The sequence below is a fragment of the Elephantulus edwardii genome, unplaced genomic scaffold (genome assembly GCF_000299155.1).
Source record: "Elephantulus edwardii isolate Elephantulus edwardi_28Jun2011 unplaced genomic scaffold, EleEdw1.0 scaffold00211, whole genome shotgun sequence".
Classification (NCBI taxonomy): Eukaryota; Metazoa; Chordata; class Mammalia; order Macroscelidea; family Macroscelididae; genus Elephantulus; species Elephantulus edwardii.
Window position 1 is genome coordinate 5,144,381 of NW_006399961.1, and position 24,539 is coordinate 5,168,919.

General features: G+C 43.2%; 2 protein-coding genes across 2 annotated transcripts in view; one reads left to right on the forward strand and one right to left on the reverse strand.

Moving 5' to 3' along the window:
• APPL2 (adaptor protein, phosphotyrosine interaction, PH domain and leucine zipper containing 2) overlaps positions 1-10,593 on the forward strand; it is a 63,390-nt gene extending 52,797 nt beyond the window's left edge. The window contains exons 14-22 of the mRNA XM_006897554.1: positions 50-106; positions 205-293; positions 2,717-2,875; positions 3,029-3,081; positions 4,929-5,103; positions 7,646-7,682; positions 7,882-8,022; positions 9,138-9,185; positions 10,459-10,593. Coding sequence (XP_006897616.1) covers positions 50-106; positions 205-293; positions 2,717-2,875; positions 3,029-3,081; positions 4,929-5,103; positions 7,646-7,682; positions 7,882-8,022; positions 9,138-9,185; positions 10,459-10,593 — 894 coding nt within the window. The remainder of the gene's footprint in view (positions 1-49; positions 107-204; positions 294-2,716; positions 2,876-3,028; positions 3,082-4,928; positions 5,104-7,645; positions 7,683-7,881; positions 8,023-9,137; positions 9,186-10,458) is intronic.
• An 8,985-nt stretch (positions 10,594-19,578) lies between these two features.
• Positions 19,579-24,539, reverse strand: part of KIAA1033 (KIAA1033 ortholog) — a 72,050-nt gene continuing 67,089 nt past the window's right edge. Inside the window, exons 31-32 of the mRNA XM_006897546.1 lie at positions 21,972-22,071; positions 19,579-19,656 (exon numbers count right to left, since the gene is read on the reverse strand). Coding sequence (XP_006897608.1) covers positions 19,589-19,656; positions 21,972-22,071 — 168 coding nt within the window. The 3' untranslated portion in view covers positions 19,579-19,588. The remainder of the gene's footprint in view (positions 19,657-21,971; positions 22,072-24,539) is intronic.

Below are 24,539 nucleotides of genomic sequence, written 5' to 3' on the forward strand. Positions count from 1 at the left end.
CGTACGGTAGGTGACTTGGGGACTCAGTGTGTGTCTCTGTCTTCCACAGTGGATATGTGCAATCAACAACATCTCAAGACAGATCTACCTGACTGACAACCCAGAGGTAATTAGCAGCTGCCTGCGCCCCCGGCCCGTTGCTCAGCCTGAAAGGTGGGTGCCCATCCCCCTCCTGGACTGAGTGGCCTTCCTGTGGTTTTTTAGGCGGTTGCCATCAAGTTGAATCAGACAGCGCTGGAAGCAGTGACTCCCATCACAAGCTTTGGGAGAAAACAAGAACCCGTGTGCCCCAGGTAACTGAAGAACAAAGGCTGGCTTTTGTGCAGCCCTGACTAAGCAGGCATGTTGTGTGAATTGTTATTTAATCCTCACTCCACCCACGGGACTGCCAGCTCTTTTACAGAAACCCTGTGGCCAGAAAGGTAAATACCTTTCATACCCATGTTCATGTGACACATGAGCAGAGCCAGGAGTCAGGCCTGTCGGATTTCAGTGTCCGTGGCCTTTTCCACTCAGTCACGCTGCCCTAGGACTTGTAGTGTTGTTGTTGTTGTTATGTACCATCGAGGCAGAACTGACCCAGAGTTGGCCCTCCAGCGGGTTTTCAGGGGCAGTAAATCACACAGGAAGAGATTGCCCGTCCTTCTCCCTTAAAGCAGCTGGTGGATTCAAACTGTGTACCTTTCCATTGACAGTGCAGCTCCTTACCACTGAGCTATCAGTAAGGGCCTGTGCCTCCGCCCTCCTTGTCTCAGGATCATAGTTGCCGCAGGTTGCTCTTACTGCCTAGGCTCTAAGTACACCCATTTTTCATCTATGCATTTGCTTTGCATTTTTAGAATCTATTTTTCATAATTATACCTTATTTTGTTATTATTCTATGAAATACTAGTCCTCTCCCCTGTGGGCTATTATCATTTGTATGCTTGTGAACACTTTCACACAGCTCTCCTTTTGAATATTGCTTGAGGATGGAGTCCACAGAGCCCACCTTTTGTCTTGATGGCATTTTTCCCTTTGGTTAAATACTGGCAAACTCAGCTCATTGCCATTGAGTTAGAACCCACTTAATTGCTTACTCTCCAGCAGATTCTCAAAGGATGTAGATCACTTGGGAGGAGACTGCCCACCTTTCTCCAGAGGAGCAGCTGGTGGATTCCAACCACCTGCCTTTGGTGGCCAGTGCAACTCCGAAATGCATGGCATCAAAGTGTCCCATTTAGTGTCTCTCTTCAACTGGTAGGAAAAGGCCCAGTAAACATTTTACAGGCATTCTCTAATGACTCCAGAAGGTAGCAGGGTAACTTCCCAGGGTCTCATTGTCTCACTGTATGGAGCCAGTATCCACACCCCTAAAGGCTATGTTACATGGGAGGAATAGAAGAAATGGCCAGAAAGCAGGGGTGAACCTGACTCTGAAAGATGTGGGTCCCTCCTTTGGAGTTACAAGAAGTGGAGCAGAACTGAAAATTTGGAGAAACAGGTGACACTTTGAGAAATGGGTTTAGAAGGGTTATTCCATAGCGCTAGAGAGGAAAGATTCAGGGGCGGCAAATGGGCCAGTAGGAGGACCTACAGGATGTTGCTGTGGTAGTATAGCTGAGTGGAGGGAACATGAGAACCTGCACAAAGGAAATAAAAATGGGCGAGAGTTGGCAAGTCTTGAGAAAATGGGATAAAATGTAAAGTTGTCTATTTATACAAGGTACACACGTCTTAAATGTCGCTCCTAGGAAAGCCCCACACAGATGTAACGAAAGTTGAATTAACCCTGAGTGAATCTGTTCACCTTCTGTAAGGAGTTTGTAAATCTACAAGAATGTTCTGCAGGCAAGGTGGAGAGTGCGCTGGGCTTGGGGTGACGAGACCTAGTGACAGCTTTGCCTTGAACACAGCTCCCCTCTGGTCATGCAACTGTTAGGGACTTGGTTTCCTCAACTTTGTTTAGGGTGGACATGAGAAACTAGACGACCCCTCCAGATTTAATTAGTGCCAGTAATCAGGGCGTGCTTGGTTTTCTTCACAAAAACACCATTTGCAGCTCAGGTTCAACTATAGAGACTCATTCTAGAACTGGGTTTTCTCCTTTATTCTAGAAGAAATGAGTCATAGTTTCACACTGAAAGGACCCCATAGAAGGGACACTGAAGAATATCTGAAAAATATTAAGTCTAGCCAGCTTGCTGAATTCACCTGAATATTGAAAAGGTAACAGACGTGGCTGCCACATGACCCCAGAGCTACGTGCACTCCATGTGAGCGTGTGTTTGTGGGCACATGTGGGCACACACAGACATACGTACACTCCCTGGAGACAGTTTCCTGTCTTTCTCAGGGTTACCTCATTAAAAGGAAAGAAACTTAGATGGTAGTAAAGGAAGGAAGGGATTTCCTACTAAGCAAATAGTGTGTGCTGTATAAGAGTAAATAGAACTTAGCTGTAGTCCCTCCCCCGCAGAAACGTGGCTCACTTGAGAAGATGCAGGAAAATGACTGTCCAGTGTCCTAAGTATGGAAGCCCAGTGCAGAGAATTGAGCTAAAGGTTGTTAACAAAGATCATGAAGATTGATCTGTGGACTCAATCGAAAGATGGATTGAAATCATGCCCCTTGTAATTTTATTTGTAAAAGTCCTATGTCAACATTGAAAATATAGACATTTCAGAAGGTTAAGAGGGGTTGGCTCGATGAAGTTTTCTCTTTTTTCACACTCCAGTCAGAACCTGAAAAATTCGGAGCTGGAAAATGACAAGGTTGTGCCCAGAGTAACGGCCAGTATCCCCGAAGCCGAGCAACTGATAGCACCTGGAACACCTATTCAGTTCGATATTGTTCTTCCTGCCACAGAATTCCTTGACCAGAACAGAGGGAGCAGGTAGGGGCTGACAGAGGTGATCTCTGGCAGAAACGAAAAGCCCTGATGTCTGTTGAAAACACAAGTTCATTTGTTTACTGTAGCTCAAGTGTTAGCTTTTGTTTTCCTTGAAACGGTCGCTGACCGCTGACTGTTTGGCTCCTGCTATTGTAGGCGGATCAACCCTTTTGGTGAGACTGAGGACGAAACGTTTCCAGAAGCAGAAGGTAAGGAGGGGCAGGCTTGGTGGTATCTTCTTGCTTCTGACGAAAGTGGGAGACCCCGTTCTAGGGGATTCTGACTGGGAACTTGAACGGAAACGAGGACCCTCAGATGTGTTGTTCTGTGTGAAAACTCATCGAGACACATTCCACGAGGACGGGTTTTGGACAGAAACTGAGGGGAAGTGGAAGACTCTTCTACAACAGTTCCCGTTAGTCTCGGCTACACCCTTTCTGTAACTCCTGCATTTTGCCAAGTCAAAATCTGGAGTAATATTATAGCAAAAGTCAGTTCAAAGAAGATGAAACGATCACATTAAAATGCATTTTTGCTGAGTCATGAAGTAAGCCTTTGTTTTAGGAAATGAAAAGCGCAGACAGCAGCTCCTGACACGTATCACTGGGTTCAGATTTTGTTGTTTTGAGTTACAGTCTTAGAATAAACAACAGAACCTACTAACCAGCCCTACTTCTCAGCTGTGCAGAAGCTGCTTTCCCGGCTAAGGCTGTTCCGTTAACTGGAAGCCAGAGACGATCTCACCTTAAGAGCTTCCTGACCGGAACCCAGAACATCTTTAGCAAGAAGCTCAACTTACTTAAATTTACGAGACTCGAGAATTAGCTGTTGCCATTCCTTACAGCTTTTAGGGGAGGAATTCTTTCTGTATGATGTTAATAGGCTTGTTCATCCAAACATACTAGAGCACCAGCAGTATTATGTATGTTGTTGTGTGCTGTTGAGTCAGAACCGACCCATAGCTGACCCTCCAGTGGGTTTTCAGAAATGGTTAATTGCCCAGGAGGAGACTGCACATCCTTCTCCCACAGAGCAGCTGGTGGATTCGAACCACGTGCATCAGGGATTGCATCACAGGTCTTACTACTAGGCTACCAGAGCTCCCTATAAATATCCCATAGAGAAAAGGAATCTTAATACAGAAGGTTGATAACTTAATAAATCTTCATATGGAAGTGACAGTTTATAACAATATTTAAGTAAAGTGGGAATTCTCCCAGCAGTGGGTTCTGCCTTTGATTTTCGTTGGTTTCCTTGCCATTATCAAGAAACCTATTACTGGCATTTCATCAGAATAAAATAGCCCAAAGATTTTCGTCCAAGATCGCTGTTTGTTTTTGAACTAGCGTTAACTGTCCTCCTAAAATAAACTCACAAAACTCGGCTGTGAGCCTGGAGCCCACTCCTCGCGTCTGGCTGCTGAGTTTTCCAGAGATTGTCAGTTGCACTGGAGATGCTGATCTTTTTCCTGGTGGGTTCGAACTGCCAGAGAGCTGCTGCCTTCAGTGAGCAGCGTTGCGCCCTACACACTGCACCACCAGTGCTCCCAATTGGTTTTTCCTTTAATAACATTTCTGTAAATTGGTCAAAATAATGAATCTTCCGCTGACTACTGGAAGAGTTTTTGGGGTTTGCTCTCCCCCCCCCCCCAGAGAAAAGGTGAGATTTTTGTTACTTCCTTTTTGTTACTTCCTTATAGTCACAGAGCGCCCCCTTGGGAAGAACTAGAACTAGAGTATTTGTTTGCTTGGATTAAATCCCCACCTCTTTTTACATTTTAATTTCATTTAATTCTGTGGTCCTGCCATCTCATCTTATAGATAAGGTACAAGAGCAGCCTTTCTAATTTGATGAGGCCGTTCCAAGCATATTGGCTGTATACAGTTGACAGAAGACTCTGAGTTTGGCAATTTAGGTTTTCTAAAGGTAGTATTGTTAACTTTGCCAAAAAGCTCCTTGTGGAAAGTAAGCAAAGCCGGGACCCCATCTGACGTGGGCTGAGATGAGCAGCGGGCGGGAAGTCCCTGCGGCCCTGAGTGCAGTCGCTCTCTTGCAGATTCTCTGTTGCAGCAGATGTTCATAGTGCGGTTTCTGGGATCAATGGCAGTTAAAACAGACAGCACCACGGAAGTGATTTATGAAGCCATGAGACAAGTACTGGCCGCCCGGGCCATTCATAACATCTTCCGCATGACAGAATCCCATCTGATGGTCACGAGCCAGACCCTGAGGTACCTTCCACGTCTCTCTCAGACTTTCCTCCACCTTCATCTGAATCTCTGTTAGCCACATTCATCCAGCAGGAGTACTGGCATGGGGCCTTGAGCCAAAACCGACCCATAGCCGACCCTCCAGCTGGCTTTCAGAGGCAGTAAGTAGTGCAGGAGGAGACTGCCCATCTTTCTCCTGCAGAGCAGCCGGTAGATTTGAACTGTGCACCTTTGGCTTAGCAGTGCCGCTCCCTACCACCAGGCTGCCAGAGCTAGAACTAGAATGTTTCTTTGCTTGGATTAAATCCCCACCACTTTTTTCATTTTCATTTTACCAAAAGTACAGGATAAAAGATGCTTCTCAAAGATAAGAGCTGGAATGTTTAGGAATTCAGTTGTGAATACGTAAGATTGCTCATGAAGATGTCATCTCTCCCTAATTATGTATTCTCTTAATGGAATTCAGAGATTAGAGGCTGCACAAACCAGAAGATGTTCTGTTCCAAACTCGACTATGATTTTCAATAGCATATCTGAAAATTACTCAGAAAACATGATGTACATGTGTTACATTTTCCCTTGTAGAGAAACTTCACACAATTGAATAGAAGAATTATCCCAACGTAAGAAAACATTTATGATGTATTTAGAGAGCTCTGTGGGCTCAGTGGTAAGGAACTGGGCTGCCAGTACAAAGGTACACAATTCGGATCCACCAGCTGCTTCACGGGAGAAGGATGGGCATTCTCCTCCCATGTGATTTACTGCTTCTGAAAACTCTCTGGAGGATCAACTATGGATCAGTTTTGACTTGACACTACATAATAACAACAGCCAATCCTTAAAAAAAATCATTCCAGTCATACCCATTTATGTTGTTGTTGTAGAACGTCAAGTCAGAATCAATCCAAAGCTGAAAACCAATCCCAGCAGGATTGGTGAATCTCACGGGAGGAGATTGCTCCTCCTTCTTCTGTAGAGCATCTGGTGGATTCGAACCTTTGCAGTGGCAGCCCTGTTCCTTACCACTAAGCCACTAGGGCTCCCTTGCACATTTAAGTTGTTGCTGTTAGACATTGTCAAGTCAGATACGACTCATAATGACCATATGAACAAGAAGTCTTAATAGTCTCCTGTCCTTTGCCGTCTTCAGTCTGTGACACTCAAGCAGTCACTGCGTCCTCCTTTCCTTCACCATCCCCCTACCGTTCCCCCACCATTCCGAGCATGATCTCCCTCTCGAAAGAATAGCGTCTCCTTGCAACTTGCCCAGAGTTTGTGCGATGAGGCTTCTCCATCTCTGCATCGAAGACCTCACTGGCTGAACTTTCTCCGACTTACAGGTGTTTGTTCTTTTAGCATTCTGTGAGATACTCAGTATCCTCTACCACCACAGAGCAAAGACTTCAATTCCTCTGTCCTCCCTATTCATTGTCCAACTCTCAGATGCATGGAAGTGATAGAAAAGACCATGGTCTCAGTCAGGTGCACCACCCCTCTGTCATGTGGGGAGGTCCCTGGCTGCAGACGTTCCTAGTGTGAGAGAAGTCTTTTAGATGCACATAAGTAAAATTCAGCCTGTATACTTCAAGACTTTTTTTTAAAAAAAACTGCCTCATCGCTGACTCCGCACTGGGTTTCTAACATTGCCCATCTTCCCCCCCAGAGATGCTGGTGCATTTGAGCTGTTAGAGAAGTTAGTAGTGCAGCTTCTTACATGCTGAGCTGCCAGCGTAGTTTAAAGACACAGTTAATTCCAGTTGATGATTGTGACCACAGGAGCCTGCATCTCTTTAATAATGCAGTCTGTCTTCCTGGGTCTGTCCACCTGGCTAGTGAGCTCGGTGGCTTTGTCTAAATCGGGTTGTGCTGTAATCCAAAGGTGGCTTCTCGCTCCAGTTCGAATCCACTAGAAGCTCCACAGAAACATGGGCTGCTTCTCCCTTGTGATTTACAGCCTCTGAAAAGCCCACGTAGGGGAGAGGGGACAGCTGTGAGTGAGATCTGACTTAAGAGCAGTGAATTTGAGGGAGTTTTTTTGGTTCCACATGATTATTAGACGCTCAATAAAGAATTTGTATCAGACTGTTATTGTAAACATTATCCCACTTACACCAGACTGATGTAAAATTTTTGGCAAAATCCATTAGCTGGTTCCTCAGTGTGCCCTGATAGTTAAAAAAATGATGACCCGTCAGAGGAAACAGAGTGCCAGGGAGTGCTTCTGAGGAGACTGTACGGATTATGGTCCGGATTACGGTCCGTCTGTCTCATACAGCGGCACTGCCGGGAATCACGGTGCTGCCTCTTTTGTAAGCACCAGAATATGGCTCGTTTCTTTCCTGCCTTTGCTGTAAGCTCCCATTTCGAATGCCCTGTCCTAGAACCAGCCGTGTAGTCCACTCTCTAGATGGCCACGTTGAGCTAACACCCTAATCTCAACCAGGCTCTGATATTTTCATCAAGGGCAATCTGTGTGACTTCATTCAGAACTTCTTCAGGATTTTCTAAGAATATGAGTTTATCCAACATATATGACATAACAAATCTCTTCAACTTTCAGGTTGATAGATCCTCAGACTCAAGTAACAAGGGCCAATGTAAGTACACTCATACTTACTAATACTAGCGATTACTCCTGGATTTGCCTGTGTATCCACTTTAAACTCAAAGCTTCTAATAAATACTTAACCCAATTTAAATGACGGTCACTAATGAGACCTTTTTCCTGTGGAAAATGACCTTGCTGTGAATGAATGCCAGTTGTGAAATTCAGCCTTGTCCTTTGTTTCTCCCCAGTTTGAACTTACCAGCATCACACAGTTTGCCGCTCATCAAGAAAACAAGAGACTGGTTGGCTTCGTCATCCGCATCCCGGAATCCACAGGAGAGGCATCTCTGAGCACATATATTTTTGAAAGTAACTCAGAAGGCGAAAAGGTCTTGTTATTTGTTCATGTTAAGATCTCTAATCTCTCGTTCCCTATAAGCCACTTTGAAGGGGAGCTTCCACTCCCCCTTAGGTGTGTAGTTGAATTGTGTACACATGCCCACTCAGGAGTTTAGGTAATAGTTCCTGCGAGTCCCTGAGTATAGCAAAGTGACTGCTTGATTCTAGCCAAAAGGTTACCAGTTCAAACCCACCCATAGACGCCTGGTGAGACAGCGTTGAGATGAGCTTCCAGAAGGTCTCAGTCTTGAAAACCCTCTGGAGGGGTTCTGCTCTGTCCACAGGGCACCAGCAGCTCGCCAACAGCTCAGTACAGGGCAGCCTCGTGGAAAGAGTCGGACTTAGAATGTCTCCTTAGAAGGATGCATGTCAGCTCCTGCAGGACGATAAACACCCAGCAGAGCAAAGGCAGAATGTCACTGTGCCGAGTCACCCGATTCATAGCTGACCGCACAGGCGTTTTCAGCTCTCCAGGCACGCGGGGCACTGCTCAGCCTTCGCTGCTGGGCTTGAGCTGCCCGAGGCTCCACCTTCGGTTAACAGCACTCGCCCCACCTACTGCGCCCCCAGGGACTCAGTGGCACGACAGAGTTATTTCTTAGAAACCTTCTTTTTAGTAAAATAGGTGTTCCCCTATAATTTGTTCTTCTCATGAAAGCAAAAATTACAGCGGAAATCAGGTAGTTTGGGAAAGCAAACCCAAGAAAGATTTACCTCTGGGAAGTGCATCTCTAAGTTGATCTTTTGTTTCTTGTGAAAACGTCTGACTGCATTTGCTATTCAGAATTAATGAAAATCATCATTCATCAGTCCTCCTGCATGAGTGTGGGTTAGACCGAAAGGAAACGAAATGAATGTCCTCTCAGGAATTTGAAACACTAGAATAACCTGGGTTTCCACTTCTTTTAGTGTGGCCCGACTTGTCAGCTGGCCAGGCCCATTGAGAACCCAGACACCCTGTGCCAAGACTACATAGGGGTCCTGTGTTCCCATGTTGACAGGAGCAGACAGTGACCTCACTGTACATCAGTAATAAAATTTTATTGTCTTTCTAAAATCCTTTATCCTGTCTTTGCCAAACACTGTCTTTTTTTTTCTTTTGCAGATATGTTATGCTATTAATTTGGGAAAAGAAATTATTGAGGTTCAGAAGGTAAGGTGTATTTTGGTGTTTAACAGCAACTGAAAAGAATGTGTACACACACTTAAGATTTCTCTCCTAAAGCAAGCCGCTGCCCACTACACAGTGCTGCCAGGTTACCGATTTCCTTCCGAGCCTCCTAACCCCAGACGTTTCCAACTCGCTGTTTCCAGTCTCTGGTAGCACACGCGAAGCTCTTAGTATGTCACCACTGTGGCTGCTGCTTGCTTTTAATCTATCTTCTTGCTTGCAGACTAGCTGGCCAGCTACTCCTTCCTTTCAAATTGACATTGTCAATACCTAAGTGGCTGCCTCCTCCTCAGACTGTCAGGGGGTGAGCACTGACAAACACTGCTTGCAGCACTAGAAACTGAGATGCTCAGACTCCATCTTGGCAGCCTACAAGCTCTCTTCTGTTGAACAAGCTTTTGAGAGCTTAGTTAGTATTAAAAAAAAAACACCAAACACCCTTTGTTATTATAACAGTGAACAGGACAGGATCTCTGCCCTGCATAGGCCTTGTGATTCAGCACCAGTCTGTAGAAATTTATGTAGAGTTGGAATCTCTAGCTTCAGTACTGTCTGTCTAAAACATACATTGAAATGTGGCTAGAGGGACTGAGGAGCTGAATTTTTTATGTAAGTCTATTTAAATTTAAACATTAATATAAACTTAATGGCTTCCACATTAGTCAGCACAGTTCTGGTCGGTTAAGGGAGGAATGGAAGACCACAAGCTCTTATTTACACACAATAAAAGCAAGCACTCAAGGTTAGTATTTAGTGGTACAGATCAGAGGGTGGCAAACTTTTCTGTGAAGAGCTGGATAGTAAGGGTTTAGGCTCTGCAAGCCATACCGCCTGATTGTCACACCTTATAAAATGAAAGCATCTATAGACATTATAGAAATGAAAGGCCATAGTTGTGTCCCAGTAAAATTTATTTGTGAAAACAAGCAGTGGGCCCACTGGCCCAATTCCCAACAACTAGTAGAGCAGAAGAGAAAATAAGGAGATTGAATTACATGTTTTGTGAAGGAAGTTCCTCTGTGGGTTCTTGGTGAAGATGGTGAGGATTTAGCTCTGTAAATGGCCTCGTTTCTAGAGGCAGGATGATAATGGGCATGAGTGTTTTTCCAAGGCAGCACAGAAGTCCACCAGAAGTCACTCCCAGACAAGAGGATTGAGGTTAGCTGACAAAGATGCTGAAAGCCAGACCACAGGGGTTTCAAGTGCATCTGAAGCTTTCTCTTTTTCCCCCCCTCTTAAACTCTCCTAACTTCAGGACCCAGAAGCGCTGGCTCAATTAATGCTGTCTATACCACTAACCAATGATGGAAAATTTGTACTCTTAAACGATCAACCAGATGACACTGATGGAAGCTCACGTGAAAACAGAGGCGCAGAGTCTGAAGCGTAACTCACAGGCACCTCTGGGGGAAGAGCGCCCGGGGAGGAGAGCTCCGTCCTTAAGGGTTTCCAACTTCTCTGACACGCAGGCGCACTAACCCGGTTTCAGAACGCTGACCACCACGGATCAGACTCGCAATGCCTTGAGACTGAGACTTGGGAGGGAGACAGTAAGAAATGCTTGACCACACGTTTCTGCTCATCTACCAATGTTATTTTAGGTGCTTCGTGGTAAGTCCTTTTTTTAGACTGCACTGTTCAGCATTCAGAGAGTTATGAAAAATGCATTGTTCACTTTATTTGAATGTCCTCTCATCAGTTTCTAATATCCTTTTTAAAAACAGAAAACTACAAAAGCCTAGATTTGCGATTTGATAAAAGAAATACTAAAATATTTCCTATTGATATAATCTATTTTTGTATTTTACTTAATGAGCTTTAAGTGCCTGTCATTCTGAAGACGGTATTATTTATCAACCAGCTCTTGTCGTGGTTGGACCTGCTAGCATTCACTTGTGCAGTGCGAGGGCCGAGAACTGCACTGAGGTTAGAGACCTAGCACACATGCTGGTGTAGTGGTGGTCACGGTTTCAGAAATCATGCAATAAAGAGATGTGCAGGGGAGCTCTGCTGGCCTAGTGGTAAGGAGCTGCAACTACAATCCCAGAGGCGCATGGTTCGAATACACCAGATGCTCTGCCGGGGAAGGAGGGAAAATCTCCTCCTGTACCAGTCAGATTTGATTTGACGGTACACTCTCTCTCACACACACACACACACACACAAAATAATAAAATAAAAAAATTTAAAAAAAAAATGAGGAGATGTGCAGACGAGCCCCACTTACTTATCTTTACATTGGTACCTTAGTGAAGCAGCTCTCAGAAGTTTAGGGTCCATTTGGATAAGAGGGGAAGGTTAGCGGTGGCCCAGTGTGGACCGATGCAGCCCTACCAAGTGCTGTTCTGAGCCAGATCCACCTCAAGGAAGGGATCAGTTTTTAACACGGAACTTGAAGCACAGCCGGTGGTGGAGCTTTCGCCCTGACACCTCTGGTCCCCAGCGTCCCAGCCTCCTTGGGTCAGGCCAGCCATTCCCTCCATCTGTGAAATAAGTAGCTGAATATAAAGCTCCTGAATTGGTACAGTGTGTCTAATTGTAGCCATGTTCAGAGTATCATTGTCTTTTTAATAGATTAACCTAGCAATACATGCTAACAAATAAAAGCTGTCATTCTGTTTCTTTTGGTTTTGGTCGTTATTTTCCACAGTATGTCCAGAAGAAACTAAAGTTGGTTCTGCAGGTTTAACAATTAAATGTTCCCAAACAAACTACACACAAGGAAAACATAGCAGATATATATTGTTGCGACTCATAGCGACCCTATGTACAACAGCCCTAACCCCTATTCTATCTTGTGCCAATCGCACTGTCTCCGACACCCATCCCAGTTACCCCAGTCACTGAATCAGTCCACCTCATAGAGGGTCTTCCCCTCCTGCACTGTCCCTTCACCCTCCCAACCATGATGTCCCTCTCCAAGGACCGGTCCCTCCTTACAACATGTCCAAAGTATGTCAGACGAAGCCCCAGAATCCTTGCCTTCAAGGAACAGACCTGTTTAACCTTCTCCAGGATGAATGTGTTGGTTTTCTTAACAGCCCATGGTATCCTCAGTACTCTTCTCCAGCACCACAGCTCAAAGGCATCAATTCTCCTTCTATCCTCCTTAGTCATTGTCCAACTCTCTGATGCTTAACAAGTGATTGCAAAGACCGTGGCCTATATCAGATGCACCTTAGTCTCCAGAGAGACACCACTGCTCTTTAGTACCCAGGAGAGGTCCCTAACAGCAGACTTTCCCATGGCAATACGTCTTTTAATTTCCTGGCTGCTGGTGCCAAGAGTGTTGACTGTGGAGCCAAGCAGACTAAAGCTGTAAACAATCTTCACCATCCATCATAATGCTGCCAGTTGGTCCAGTGGTGAGAATCTTTGTCTTCTTGATACATAGAAATTACCAAAAATACCTCAGTTTAACATGAGGAGAATAACATGATCCCATTGCCAAGTTTTTAAAAGATAATTGCTTCTCTTCTTTGAAAATTTCATAAAACAATTCTTGCAACCTTAATTTGATTTGATCCATATGACTTCACTCTCAGTCCCTCCCACACCAGAACATAGTGAGAGCTGGTCTCAGCCAGGCTGACGATGATGGTAGGTGCCACCAACTCACCTACAACCCACAGTGCCCCTGGGAACTGCAGGTCTGCACGTTGCCCTAGCTCATGGCAGCCTCATGATCTCTGTCACACTCAAGCCCTTCGTGGTGGTCACTGTGTCAGCCCATCTCATCAATGGATGAAGTTAGATCATAAAATCACTGGGGCAGAGTAGAACTGTGTGATCACCTTCCTGGTTCGTAATCATTACAGAGCTCTGGTGGCCTCCTTTTAAGGAGTTTCACTGGCAACCCAGAGGTACATGGTTCGAGAGAAAGATGGGCAATGATGAACTAACTGCCTCTGAAAACCTCCTGGATGGTCGGCTGTGAGTCACTTCCAACTCAGTGGTACAACAGTCATTACAGAAGCTAGCCAGTCCTTTGTTTCATGGAGTCAGTGGCTGGTCTAAACTGCTGACCTTTGGCTTGGCGTTACAAGCATGTATATCATAACTGAAGTAAATCAGTAGATTCTGTGACAGGTTGTAAGACCCATAACTCCTGAACTTTTTTTCCTGTCTCAGTGCGGAGATGAGAATGAATCTCGTGCCTTGAGTAATTACTAGGTTGGAAACAAAAATTAGTTTTGCCAGGAATGCATCCATCTCCATACCTTTTCAATCAATATGCAGATCATTTGGGAAGCAGGGCTTTATGAGGAGGAATGTTGCATCAAGATTGGAGGTAGACCCATCAACAGTCTACATCATGCAGATGACACAACCTTGCTTGCTGAAACTAAAGGAGACCTGAAGTGCTTGCTGCAGAAGGTCAAGGACTCTTGTCTTCAATATAGATGACTTGAAGCTCAGCATCAAGAAGACAAAGATTCTCACCACAGGGCCAACTGGCAGCACCATGATAGATGGAGATGAGACTGAGGTTGTTAACCAGTCCAGCTTGCTTGACGTTATAATCAGTAATCTTGGGACCAGTAGAAAGGAACGCAAAAGACAAATTGCATTAGGAATATTGATGCCTTTGGATTATGGTGCTGAAGGAAAGTCTTGAACATAACCATGGACCACCAAGAAAACAAACAGGTCTGTCTTGGAGAGGGTGAAACCAAGTTCTTCCCTGAAGGCTAGGATTTTTGAAGCTTCTCACATACTTTGGGCACGTGGCCAGGATAGACTGGTCCTTGCAGGGGTGGAGGGACAGTGAAGAAGAGGAAGACCCTGGATGAGATGGATGGATACAGTGATAGGCTAAGGGGGTTGGTGTGTCAGTGACACTGGCTCAGGAGAGGGCAGAGTTCAGAGCTACTGTACATAAGTCACTATGGGTCGCGGGCAACTCAGTGGCACATAGCAACACAACAAATTGTGCTCAAGGAGATTCTTTATTTCTGTCTTGTGGAGCAGCTAGTGGACGCGAACCACCTGCCTTTTGGTTGATAGCACCTTTCCTTATTACTAGTAATTGTTAGGGACTGTTGAGCCAGTTATGACTGATGGCATCCCTACGAACAACAGAGCTGAACCCTTCCCTGTTCCATGTCATTCTTATCTCTGAGATACTAGAGACTTTCTTTTGAACTTTATAACCTAAAAGAGTAGGAACAACTAACATATCGCAAGTGCATCTCTACCTATAAGAAAGTAATCATATTTACAGCACTTAAGAGTCTTGAAACTGCTTCAAAAATCAAGATTATATATTGAATGTGACTGCACAATCTGTGCAGACCACCATGAGATGATGGAGACTGAGAGACAGATATATTTATTGCCTGGGAGAAAGATAGGCAGTCAACTCCCATGCAATCAACAGCCTCTGAAAACCCTGACAGCAGTTCTAACATGACGTGGGCAGCCAGACTCCTTGTATGTCAAATCCTAGCAGGTGGTGAACAGGTTTGGGTGAAGCTCCCAGACAGAGCAGGAGGAAAAGCCTGTGATCTACTTAGGAAAACTGGCCAACGCCCTTTATTAAACAGCAGAAGAATACTGTTCAATACAGTGCTGAGCGCCATGGGCAGAGACCAGAGCTGCCAGAGAAAGGCATCCTGTCTGTTAAAGTGAGAGCCAGCAAAAATGAGGGAAACCCTCAATGACACTGACACAGTGACAACAAAAACAAACTCAACGTGCGAATGACAGGAGATGCTGAGCACCTGGCAACAGTTCAGTCTACTGTACGTGAGTTGCAGTTGACTAATTAACAATGAAAACTGGAGATACTGGGTGAGCTAGACGGTAAAGGGAAGTCACACTCTTACAGGCTATGGAATCAACTGACTCATAGCGACGCTATGCACAACAGCTCTGAACCCGGTCCTATCCGGTGCCATCCTCCCCGTTCCTGACACACCTGAGGGCACTGTCAGAACTGCTGTGTCAACCCATCCTGATGAGTCTGTCTTTTCCCTTCAGATGTGCCCAAAGCATGTGAGATGAAGTTTCACAATCCTTGCTTCCAAGGAGCTGTCTGGTTTCACTTTCTCCAAGACAGACCTGTTCTCTGTGCAGTCCGTGGGATACTCTAATACAACTCAACTAGATTCCTCTGTCATCCTTAGTCACTGTCCAACTTTCAAGTGCACAGCAAGCAAGAAGACCACGGCTTGGATTAGGCATACCTTTGTCTCAGAGCTGACATTATTCCTCTTTAGTACTCTAGAGCGATTCCTGACAGCAGATTTTCCCAGTGCCAAGTGTCTTCTGCTATCTTGACTGCCAGTACCAACATTCAAGGAATGCAGCTTTCAGTATGGATTGTGTCTCAATATCAAGAAAACAGATTCTTACCACTGGACCAATAGGGAGTGTCTTGATGGATGGAGAGAAGATTGAAAGTCTCAACAGCTTCATTTTGCTTGGATCCAGAACTAACACCCTTGGTAATGAGCAGTCAGGAAATAAGGAGACACGTTGCACTGCGAAAATCTGCAGCTAGGGACCTCTCCAAATTATTGAGGAGCAATGATGTCAGTTTGAGGACTAAGGTGCGCCTGATTCAGGCCATGGTCTTTCCGATTACTAACTATGCATCCAACACCTGGATAATGAATAGGATGACTGAAAAGAATTGATGCCTTTGAGGTGTGGTGCTAGAAAGGAGCACTGAACATCCCATGGACGGCCAAGAGAATGACTAGATAGGTCTTCGAGAGGGTGCAGCCGGAGTGCTCTTTGGAGGCATGAATGATGAAGCTTCACCTCACATACTTTGGACATACAGCTAGGAGGTGCTATTTCTTGGAGAGGGACATGATGTTGAGAAGGATAGAGGGTCGGTGAAGGCGAGGAAGACCCTCAACCAGGTGGACTGACACAGTGACTGCTGCAATGGGCTCATGTGTGTCAGGAAGTGTGAGGATGGCTCAGGATAGAACAGGGTTCAGATGTTTTGTTCATAGGGTCACTCTGAGTTGTACCTGACACGATGGCACCTAACAACAACAGTACCATGGATGTCGATAATGGATCCAAGTAAGGTGATGTCTTTGACAACATCAGTCTCTTCTTCTCCATCTATCATCATGTTGCCTTCTGGGCCGGGAGTGAGGACTTTTGTTTCCTTCATGTTGAGGTGTAATCCATATTGGAAGACGTAGTCCTTGACCCTGTGCAATGAGCAATTTAAGTCCTCACTCTAAGCAAGCAAGGTTATGCCACTGGCATAAGGCCTTCCTATGATACTGATGCCACATTCTTCATAAAGTCTGCCTTCTCAAATGATTTGTTCAGCATACAGACTGAGAGGAATGGGAATCCTAGAGTGGTTAACTGTACTCGGGCTAAAACTAAGGCCAAGAGACCGTCATGCAAACAGCAAGAAAGGTGTGCATCAAGGCTGTGTCCTCCCTCCACACCCACTCAAACGACTGAAGCACAGGAAACTTCGCCCCATTTACTCCAACTTTTTATCCACTATAAATAAAAACTTTCATATAAACTATAATTTTCCATTGCAATTTGAGTTCATTGCATATCTCATAAATTTCTATTTTGAATTCTTTCTCATTTTAAATCCTTAACAGCCTATAATGTTCCTAACATTAGAAAACCTCTGTTCAGAACTGCAGCATTAAAGCTTCCCTGAAAGGAATACCATCAGGTAGAAACTCTTCTGCACTATGCAGCTGGTCAAGAATCCTGCTAAAATTACCGTATCTGCCACCTTACCACTTAACAATCCATGGTGCCACGACCGTGTATGTGATGGTGTCAATGCATCTTCCCCAAAACTTTCTACCTTAGAAAGCATAGCAACGGTGTTTTTCTGTTAACCAAGAACAATGTGTCTAGTGTTGCACTTATTGTTTATTATTCTTTATTTCACCTAATGTTTGGAAAGAGAAATACAGTTTTTTCTAAACATATTAAACAATGCAAATTAATGATTCTTTCTCTGAACTTGGATTTAAAATAAAAAAACTTACAAATTCTTTTTATTACATATTGACAGGAGGATCAAGAACTTATAAAAGAGAGAAAAGTTGTTCATCGGTGATAAATGGGAAAGTGCCAATCGTCCCATTTCTATACTTCAAATCTCTGGCCTCTATATCAATGCAGGCCTTTTTTAAAAACAAAAACAAAAACCAAAAACCACAGATTCTTTATATATTTCATTAAAGGTGACACTGTAAAAGTTAAGAAATACTAAAGACATCCAATCCTGAACATAAGATCCAAAGAAAGAAACATTTTGAAATTCCATTTATTGTCTTTGAGTATATATATATATATATGTGTGTATACATATATACTAGATTCTACTTTTAGAAAGGGGGAGAGTGGGAAGCCCCACAGAAGTGAGGTAATAAACTATCTTATACAAAATTCATTTAGAATTGACAATGTTATGGTTAGTCCTTAATTCCTGAGAATTTGAACATCAGTAAGTTTTCTGTGAACTTAATAACAAATGCAGATATTCATTTAAAAATTACAGTATGTCTCAAAAAGTAAAAATATTAATATTTTAGCAAGAGAAACCATCATCCAAAAGTACATAATAACACCCAAGTTCTGTAGCTTGGAGTTAAATACCATTACATTTGCTTATTTCAAATATATGAATTTTTCTGTCATTTGTCCAGGCTGCAGTGACATAATTTTCAACCAAAAGTGAAACAATAACCTATCCGTTTCAATTGCAAATGTCCAGGCAGTCAGCACGTGAACTCAATCTGGTATTAATAAAACAACACATGTACAGGGTAATGAATGGAGACAACTAATAGGAATTTCTTTCCCTAGTAAAGAGGGGGATTTTAAGAAAGACAAAAACGGGGGAAATATCCTTGCTATGAACTGGTGACTAATTTTATACAGTCAAATAGAAGACCATTAATAAAACATTATAATAATGGAAATATAAATTATTAATTATGCAGCATGCTTTAGGGCCATTTCTCTAGTTAGTGTGTATGATAGGTTTTAAATGCCTTTAATCCACCCACTGTTTATAATTCTGTAAGTCATGTTTCCATATAAACAGAAAATTACATGATCTGTTTCTTCTGACTTTTAATAGTGAATGCATGTGTCTTGGGCTGGGAATATTCCATTCTAACCAATGACTACAGACAGGGCATTGTACACCTCTCCTAAAAGCTGGAAATCAAAGAACAATGTTAGAATTACCTGCAGGTCTAGTCAAAGAAATGCTCAGTAAGCAAACGCAAGGGAAAAGAATCAAGCATTTACCAAATTGTCATTTGTATATATTTAAGGTTTCAATGTTCTCCATTGTAAAGGTTTTACTGTATTAAAAGATTAGATAGACCATGATTAACCATTAAGCTTGCATACTCTTTACAAAAATAAAGCTTGCAGCTCACCAGAAACTAAATTTACTCAAAATCTTTCTGTACTTTTTGAACCAGCAAGTGATTTTATTCGAACTTTATTCTCACAGTGGTCATTTTTTAAATGCCTGCACAGTGCAATGAGATGATACTTGGTTTAAAGAAAACATATTCCCAAACCATCACCAAGATCTCATCTGAGCCTCAAGGACCTGAGTTTGGATGGAGAAATAAGAATTCATTCTGTATTCTCTGATGCTCTTCATAGTGCCTTCAACCAGAAGTGAAGCTTCACGCAGGACTATGGCTTTATTTGGATTTTCTTTCATCTTGAATATTAAGTAAATCTTAAATGTAAAGCAGTTGTTGGAGGTTAAATGTCTCTAAAGCAATGTAAACTAGTGTGAAACGCCTCCCCAGAGACATGAGCAGCTCTTGTGAGTAACAAGGGATTAAAACGCAGGGATACTCACCAGTTTCTACTGTGCTAAGGTTGCACACCACACTGGGGCCTCACCTCTAGAACCCGAGTCAGTGTCATAAATACCTCTTTTGAGAATGTGACATATGCTTCATGAATTTCAGGCTCAATTCTTGTCTTACATTATGTATTAGCTGGCTGTTACACATGGTATATGCAATGAATTGCCAATGACTTAAGACAAATATGCATCAAAGACTTCCGCAAATACAAATTAGAAGCACTCATTGATTATGGGAGATCTGAGGTGGCAGTTTAGGAATTCGAAGTCACCTTTCCAGAACTTCACGTCAGCTAAACTGTTCCTAAGCTCATCCTCTCGGCTAACATCCAGTTTTCAATCTCATTCTCCGCCTCTACAGAGACGAGCTTTTGCAAGAAGAATGGACTTAAGGGCACTGTCTTAAAAAGTTGCAACATTAAAATATCTTCCAGAGACTGACCCAGGAAACAGTTCATTAATAGCTTATCAGCATTCATTTGACTGGCAATAGCACTGACAGTTCTGATGTCACAGGAAACGCAGACCATCGGTATCATTTCACAACGGGCTCGGCAGACACTGCGCTGTCCGGGAGCTCTCCACCACTGGCTTTACTCTCTTCTGGAGGCATGAAGTGAAAACAACAACGGGCACAATTAAGGTCATTCACAGAAATGGATTAAAAACTATTACAGTTTGAGAAAAAAAATGGTCATGTTTCTAAATTTCAAATTAATTACCCACCAAATAAAAATATTCTCTAATATTACAAATTACACTTAATCTGTTTACCTTAAAAGTTTAAAGGTCTCGGTAAAATACTACAAATGTAATGTCTCGACCGGTTCTTAAAGAGAGCATGGAACAGAGACAGAACCGTGTATGGGGTGGATTTAACACAGCATGAGCTGTTCTGCTATGGAATCCCGATATCCCCTCCTCTAAGGAAAACATGCCCCCAGGCTGGTCTCCTCAGTGGGGCCAACTATTATGGTGAGTGAACCACTGTTACCGATAAACCGAGCTGCAGGCTCAAGCACACTAACTTTCCATCTGTATTTATAATTCCTTTCTGTTCATAGCTTTTTGTGAAAAATGTCCTGTGCCTGCATTTCTTTTAACAGAAAACGAGTTGATGGTATATTTGGCAATGATGCCTCACATCTATGAGCCACCGTTAGATGAAGTAGTGTTCTGAAACAGAAGAGTGACTCAGGCACAAAGCAGGACCTTAGAGCTCTCACAGGCCTGGGCCAAACAGGGGGCCGGCCACTGCCATCACACTAAGGAGTGGACTGGTTAGCTGGTTTTCTCTTAATCCACCTGCTTAGTTTTCCCAGTCTCTCGAGATAAAGACAAGGTCATGGGGTCATGGCACCATGAAATGTCTGAAAAGGTCCTAGGCGGTAACTTCATTTCTTCACATTTTAAGTTGCATCTCATTTAGATCCGTCCAGGTGGCTCTCCCTAAATATTCTCTTAGCCTTGAAAATGGTATCATAAATACTGAGCCTCTACCAGGAAGAAGGCTGAAAAGAAATCATTTTTCAAGCACATGCTTATTACAAACATGGTCCACCAAGATGCCAAAAAACGCCCAGATATGCTTCTCTCAGTAAAAAGTAACATTTGGGTTCCTTATCAGGGAAGAATAAATGGTTCTCATGAATGGTTTATCAGAGTAAGTCACCTCTCCACTCAGAATTTTTTAAAAGTGTAATTTAAAATATAACTTTTAAAATAAGACATAAAAACATCTTATTTCTAAAATGCACATTTTACATTACAAAAATTCCATTAATCAGAAGTAAGAAAAAAGGAAGATGAGTAAATGTCAGGGTCAACTTGGATGCTGTACATGATTGCGTTTCCAAAGAGCAGAAGAAAAGTCTATGGCACATTATTTTTACAACAGGAAAAAAGGAAGTTCCCTCAGCAGAGACTACTCCTTCTCAGCTTTAATATGAGAAGAATGTGTAACAGAAGACATTGGATCTGAACCAATGAGCAATGGTCTCAAGGATCAGAATGTATGGGCGGTGAGAGAGCAGCAGGGGAAGGTAGAGTCCAGGGCTTGTTAGAGCTGTGAAACTGCTGTGAGCTGCTCCTCCGGAGGACCTGTGATACAGGCACTTACCAAAACCCACAGGGCTGCACAACACCGTGAACACTCATGGAAGCTTCCCGCTTCAGTTACTAGTACTATCAGCGTTGGTGCATCAACTAACAAGTGAGCCACACCAATATATGAGCAGGAGAAACAGTATGGAGAGTTTATGAGAACACTGTACTTCTCAAATAGTTTTTCTATAAATCTAAAACTGCTCTAAAACATAAAAGTCTACTTTTGTAAAAAGGGGAGGAATCAGAGAGGGAAGTGCTCAAAAAGCTAGGATGAACACTTTCCTGCAATCCTACCCAGTATACAACGGACAGAACTCGGTTCCTTAGTGACTCCGGCTTCCTAAGTCTCTCATTTCCCCGTGTCTGAGGTGAGCAGGAGGCCGTGGAACACTAAGAGTCCCAACTCCTGCAGACCACCTCCAACACCTGTCACATCGCTTTCAGTCATTTCTGCTCAGTAGCCCCTCTGCCTTCGGCCACACTCAGGGCCCCTCTCCTATTTGTTCCTTTTAACCAGATACATGCTGAAGGATGAAAGAAAAAGGGAAAGCTCCTGAACTCACCTTAAGACAAGAGGAAACTGAGGAAGGACCTAAAGGCTACCACAGGGTGAAATGCGTAAATACCGGAGGCTTTTCTACGCTTCGTACAGGCCCACACAAGCTTCACCTTTGAAAATACTTACTCCAGCATGATTAATGTCTTCTAAAAAGACAAGGAAGGTGAAAAGGTGGCCAGATAAAAGGGAGGGACCTGCATGCGCTGCGCAGGACCAATTTACTGGTCTTTCCAAGCTTGATCGGCTCACTCACCTTCTTTCTCCTTCTTTTCCTGGTTTTCCTCTGCTGCAGTCTTGTCAGCTCTAAAGAAAATCCTTGCACTGCTCAGTGAGAAATAGAGCAATTCAAATTCCTACATAAATTGGATTTTTAAAAAGAGATAAAAGGTGAAATTATTTATTACAGCAAACTATTCACAGAACTTGTATTTTAATACCTCTTTTTCAAGTATTTTCAAAAGCCCTAGTTAAAACCGCAAAGACAGACACTAACCAAAAGTATAAACAACTTATCCAGTTTTTGGTTTTTTTTTTTTTTTCGGAACACTTCTTGCTGATCTTCTCTGTATCGTTCCAATTTTAGTATATGTGCTGCCGAAGCGAGCACGACTCATCCACTTTTTTTTTTTAACACAAAAATTGGTGTCAGGTTTAATAAAAAGTTTTAAAGGTATCAAGTAACGGCCACATCCTTTCCTTACCATCCATACCCACTCTCCCTCCATATCCTTCTTACTTGCATACATTTATTCTGGCTGTAGTCAGGGTCAGGTGTGCAAGAGGTCACGTAGCAGCTCCTAGGAAGCATTATCCCCCTAACATTGACTATGATTCAAAAAGAGGTTTCTTCAATGTATTCAGCACCACTTTACATTTATTTAGAAAAAAAAAGGGGGGGGGGTGTGGAAAAGCAAGGTAAGAAAATGTTAAAATATTCTTATAGTTGCCTGGGAAACAAATCTTCATCCTACATGGACTGATCCTCCCATATACAAAAGAGGCCATGTAGAGTAAAATCAAACTGGTGTCCATTACTCATTCCCTCTCCGGCTCTTCTTGTGGCTTTTCTTAGACCTAGAATGGCAGCACAAATAAATCATTAAATTTAGCAGCTGTTCAAAGAAGATAAGCAAAGACTGAATCTTCAGTTTATACATGTGGCATATTTTATGTCTCAGAGCAGCAACCCTATGAAGCATGCATCATTGTCTAAAACTTACCAGTAAGGAAATGGCCTCTGAGAGGTACATAGTGCACTGGACAATATATGCCCTTTGTTAGTTTCTAAAAAAGGCTTATTGAATGAAGTGACTTTTAGTTGGAACATCTATCCTTTGCTTTCTGTCCTTTGAATTTTCCAAAGCTGTAATCCCACAAGTAAACAAATTCTCAGGATTATAAGCCTTTTCTGTCCTAAAATTACTAATTCTCCATTAAAATGAAACTTGGAAACTCAACCTAATTGTGACTGTGCTTTTAATTTCCAAATGAGGAGTGAAATTCCGATGAGGAAACTGGTCATTAGATACACGTACCTTTCAGGGGACTTTGAGTGGCTCCTGTGCCTGTGACTGTGGTGATGACCTAGGGAAAGAAAGGCCATCAGATATGTGAATCCTATCCACTATCACTCTCACCTCCCACACTACCTTCCACTAGACTCCCCCCACCCTCCCTCCCTTTTCTAAGAACATCTCTTAGAGGTAGCACCTCTGTGATTTGATGGTGAACAGATTAGTACTAAAACCACTTCATAAGTATTCAGGGCTTTAAAACACAATCACCACACTGGGTTTTCACTGTAACTCTGTACGATTTAATCCTACAGTTTCAGATAAGAAATTGAAGTCTATCGTATTTAGCAAAACTAGTAAGTGGACAGAGACAAGACATGAACTTAAATTTCAAAATTCCTAGTCCAGTTCTTTTCTGCTGGGCAAAGGGCACTCCTATGAAGAATTCCAAATAATAAAGGAACTTCAGTTCCTTTTCTGCACAAGGCACTCCTATATTGCTAAAGGCAAACTATCCTTACGTTCCACTGTTAAGATAACCAGTAGCAACAAGCCAAAATGCTGTACCTGGGGACTTGGAGCGAGATCTGTGTCTGCGATCTCGGGACCTACTGCGATGACGTCTTGGACTCTTGCTCCTATGTCTTTCTCGACGAGGAGAGGGGCTGTGGAAAAGACTTGTCAAACACGCAGATGATGTGTGGCAGTATATAAACAATACACGACCTCCCCTCACCACCCATTCATTACAAATGACTGAAGACCTACCTTCTCCTCTTGGGAGACCGACTCCGCCTACAAGGAAAGACATGAACATAGGTTAGTGGATGTACTGGATGTTGCATATTATAAAAAGTCTTCAATTACCTCTGACCATGTCCTCTGCAATGTAATTCTCTAGCATTTTCTCATTCTAGGACTAGCTGTGTAACATGCTTTGGTCAGTCGGATACTTTCATTTGTGATGCAATTAGATGAAGAAAAGATACTACTATTAGGCCTGTTTGTACTTGAGCTCTCCTAGAGTACACATGAAATGAAGAGATACACGGGAAAGAGATTAACTGCACCAATAATCCTAGCTAAGACGAAGATCACAAAGCATGCGAGTCAACTTAGCTTTATTAGAAAACTCCTTTTGGGGGAGCTCTGGTGGCCTAGTGGCAAGGAGCTGCAACTACAATCCCAGAGGCACACGGTTCGAATCCACCAGATGCTCTGCCGGGAAAAGGAGAGACAATCTCCTCCTGTACCAGTCAGATCTGATTTGACGGTACACTCACGCAAAAATAAAAAAAAAAGAAAAC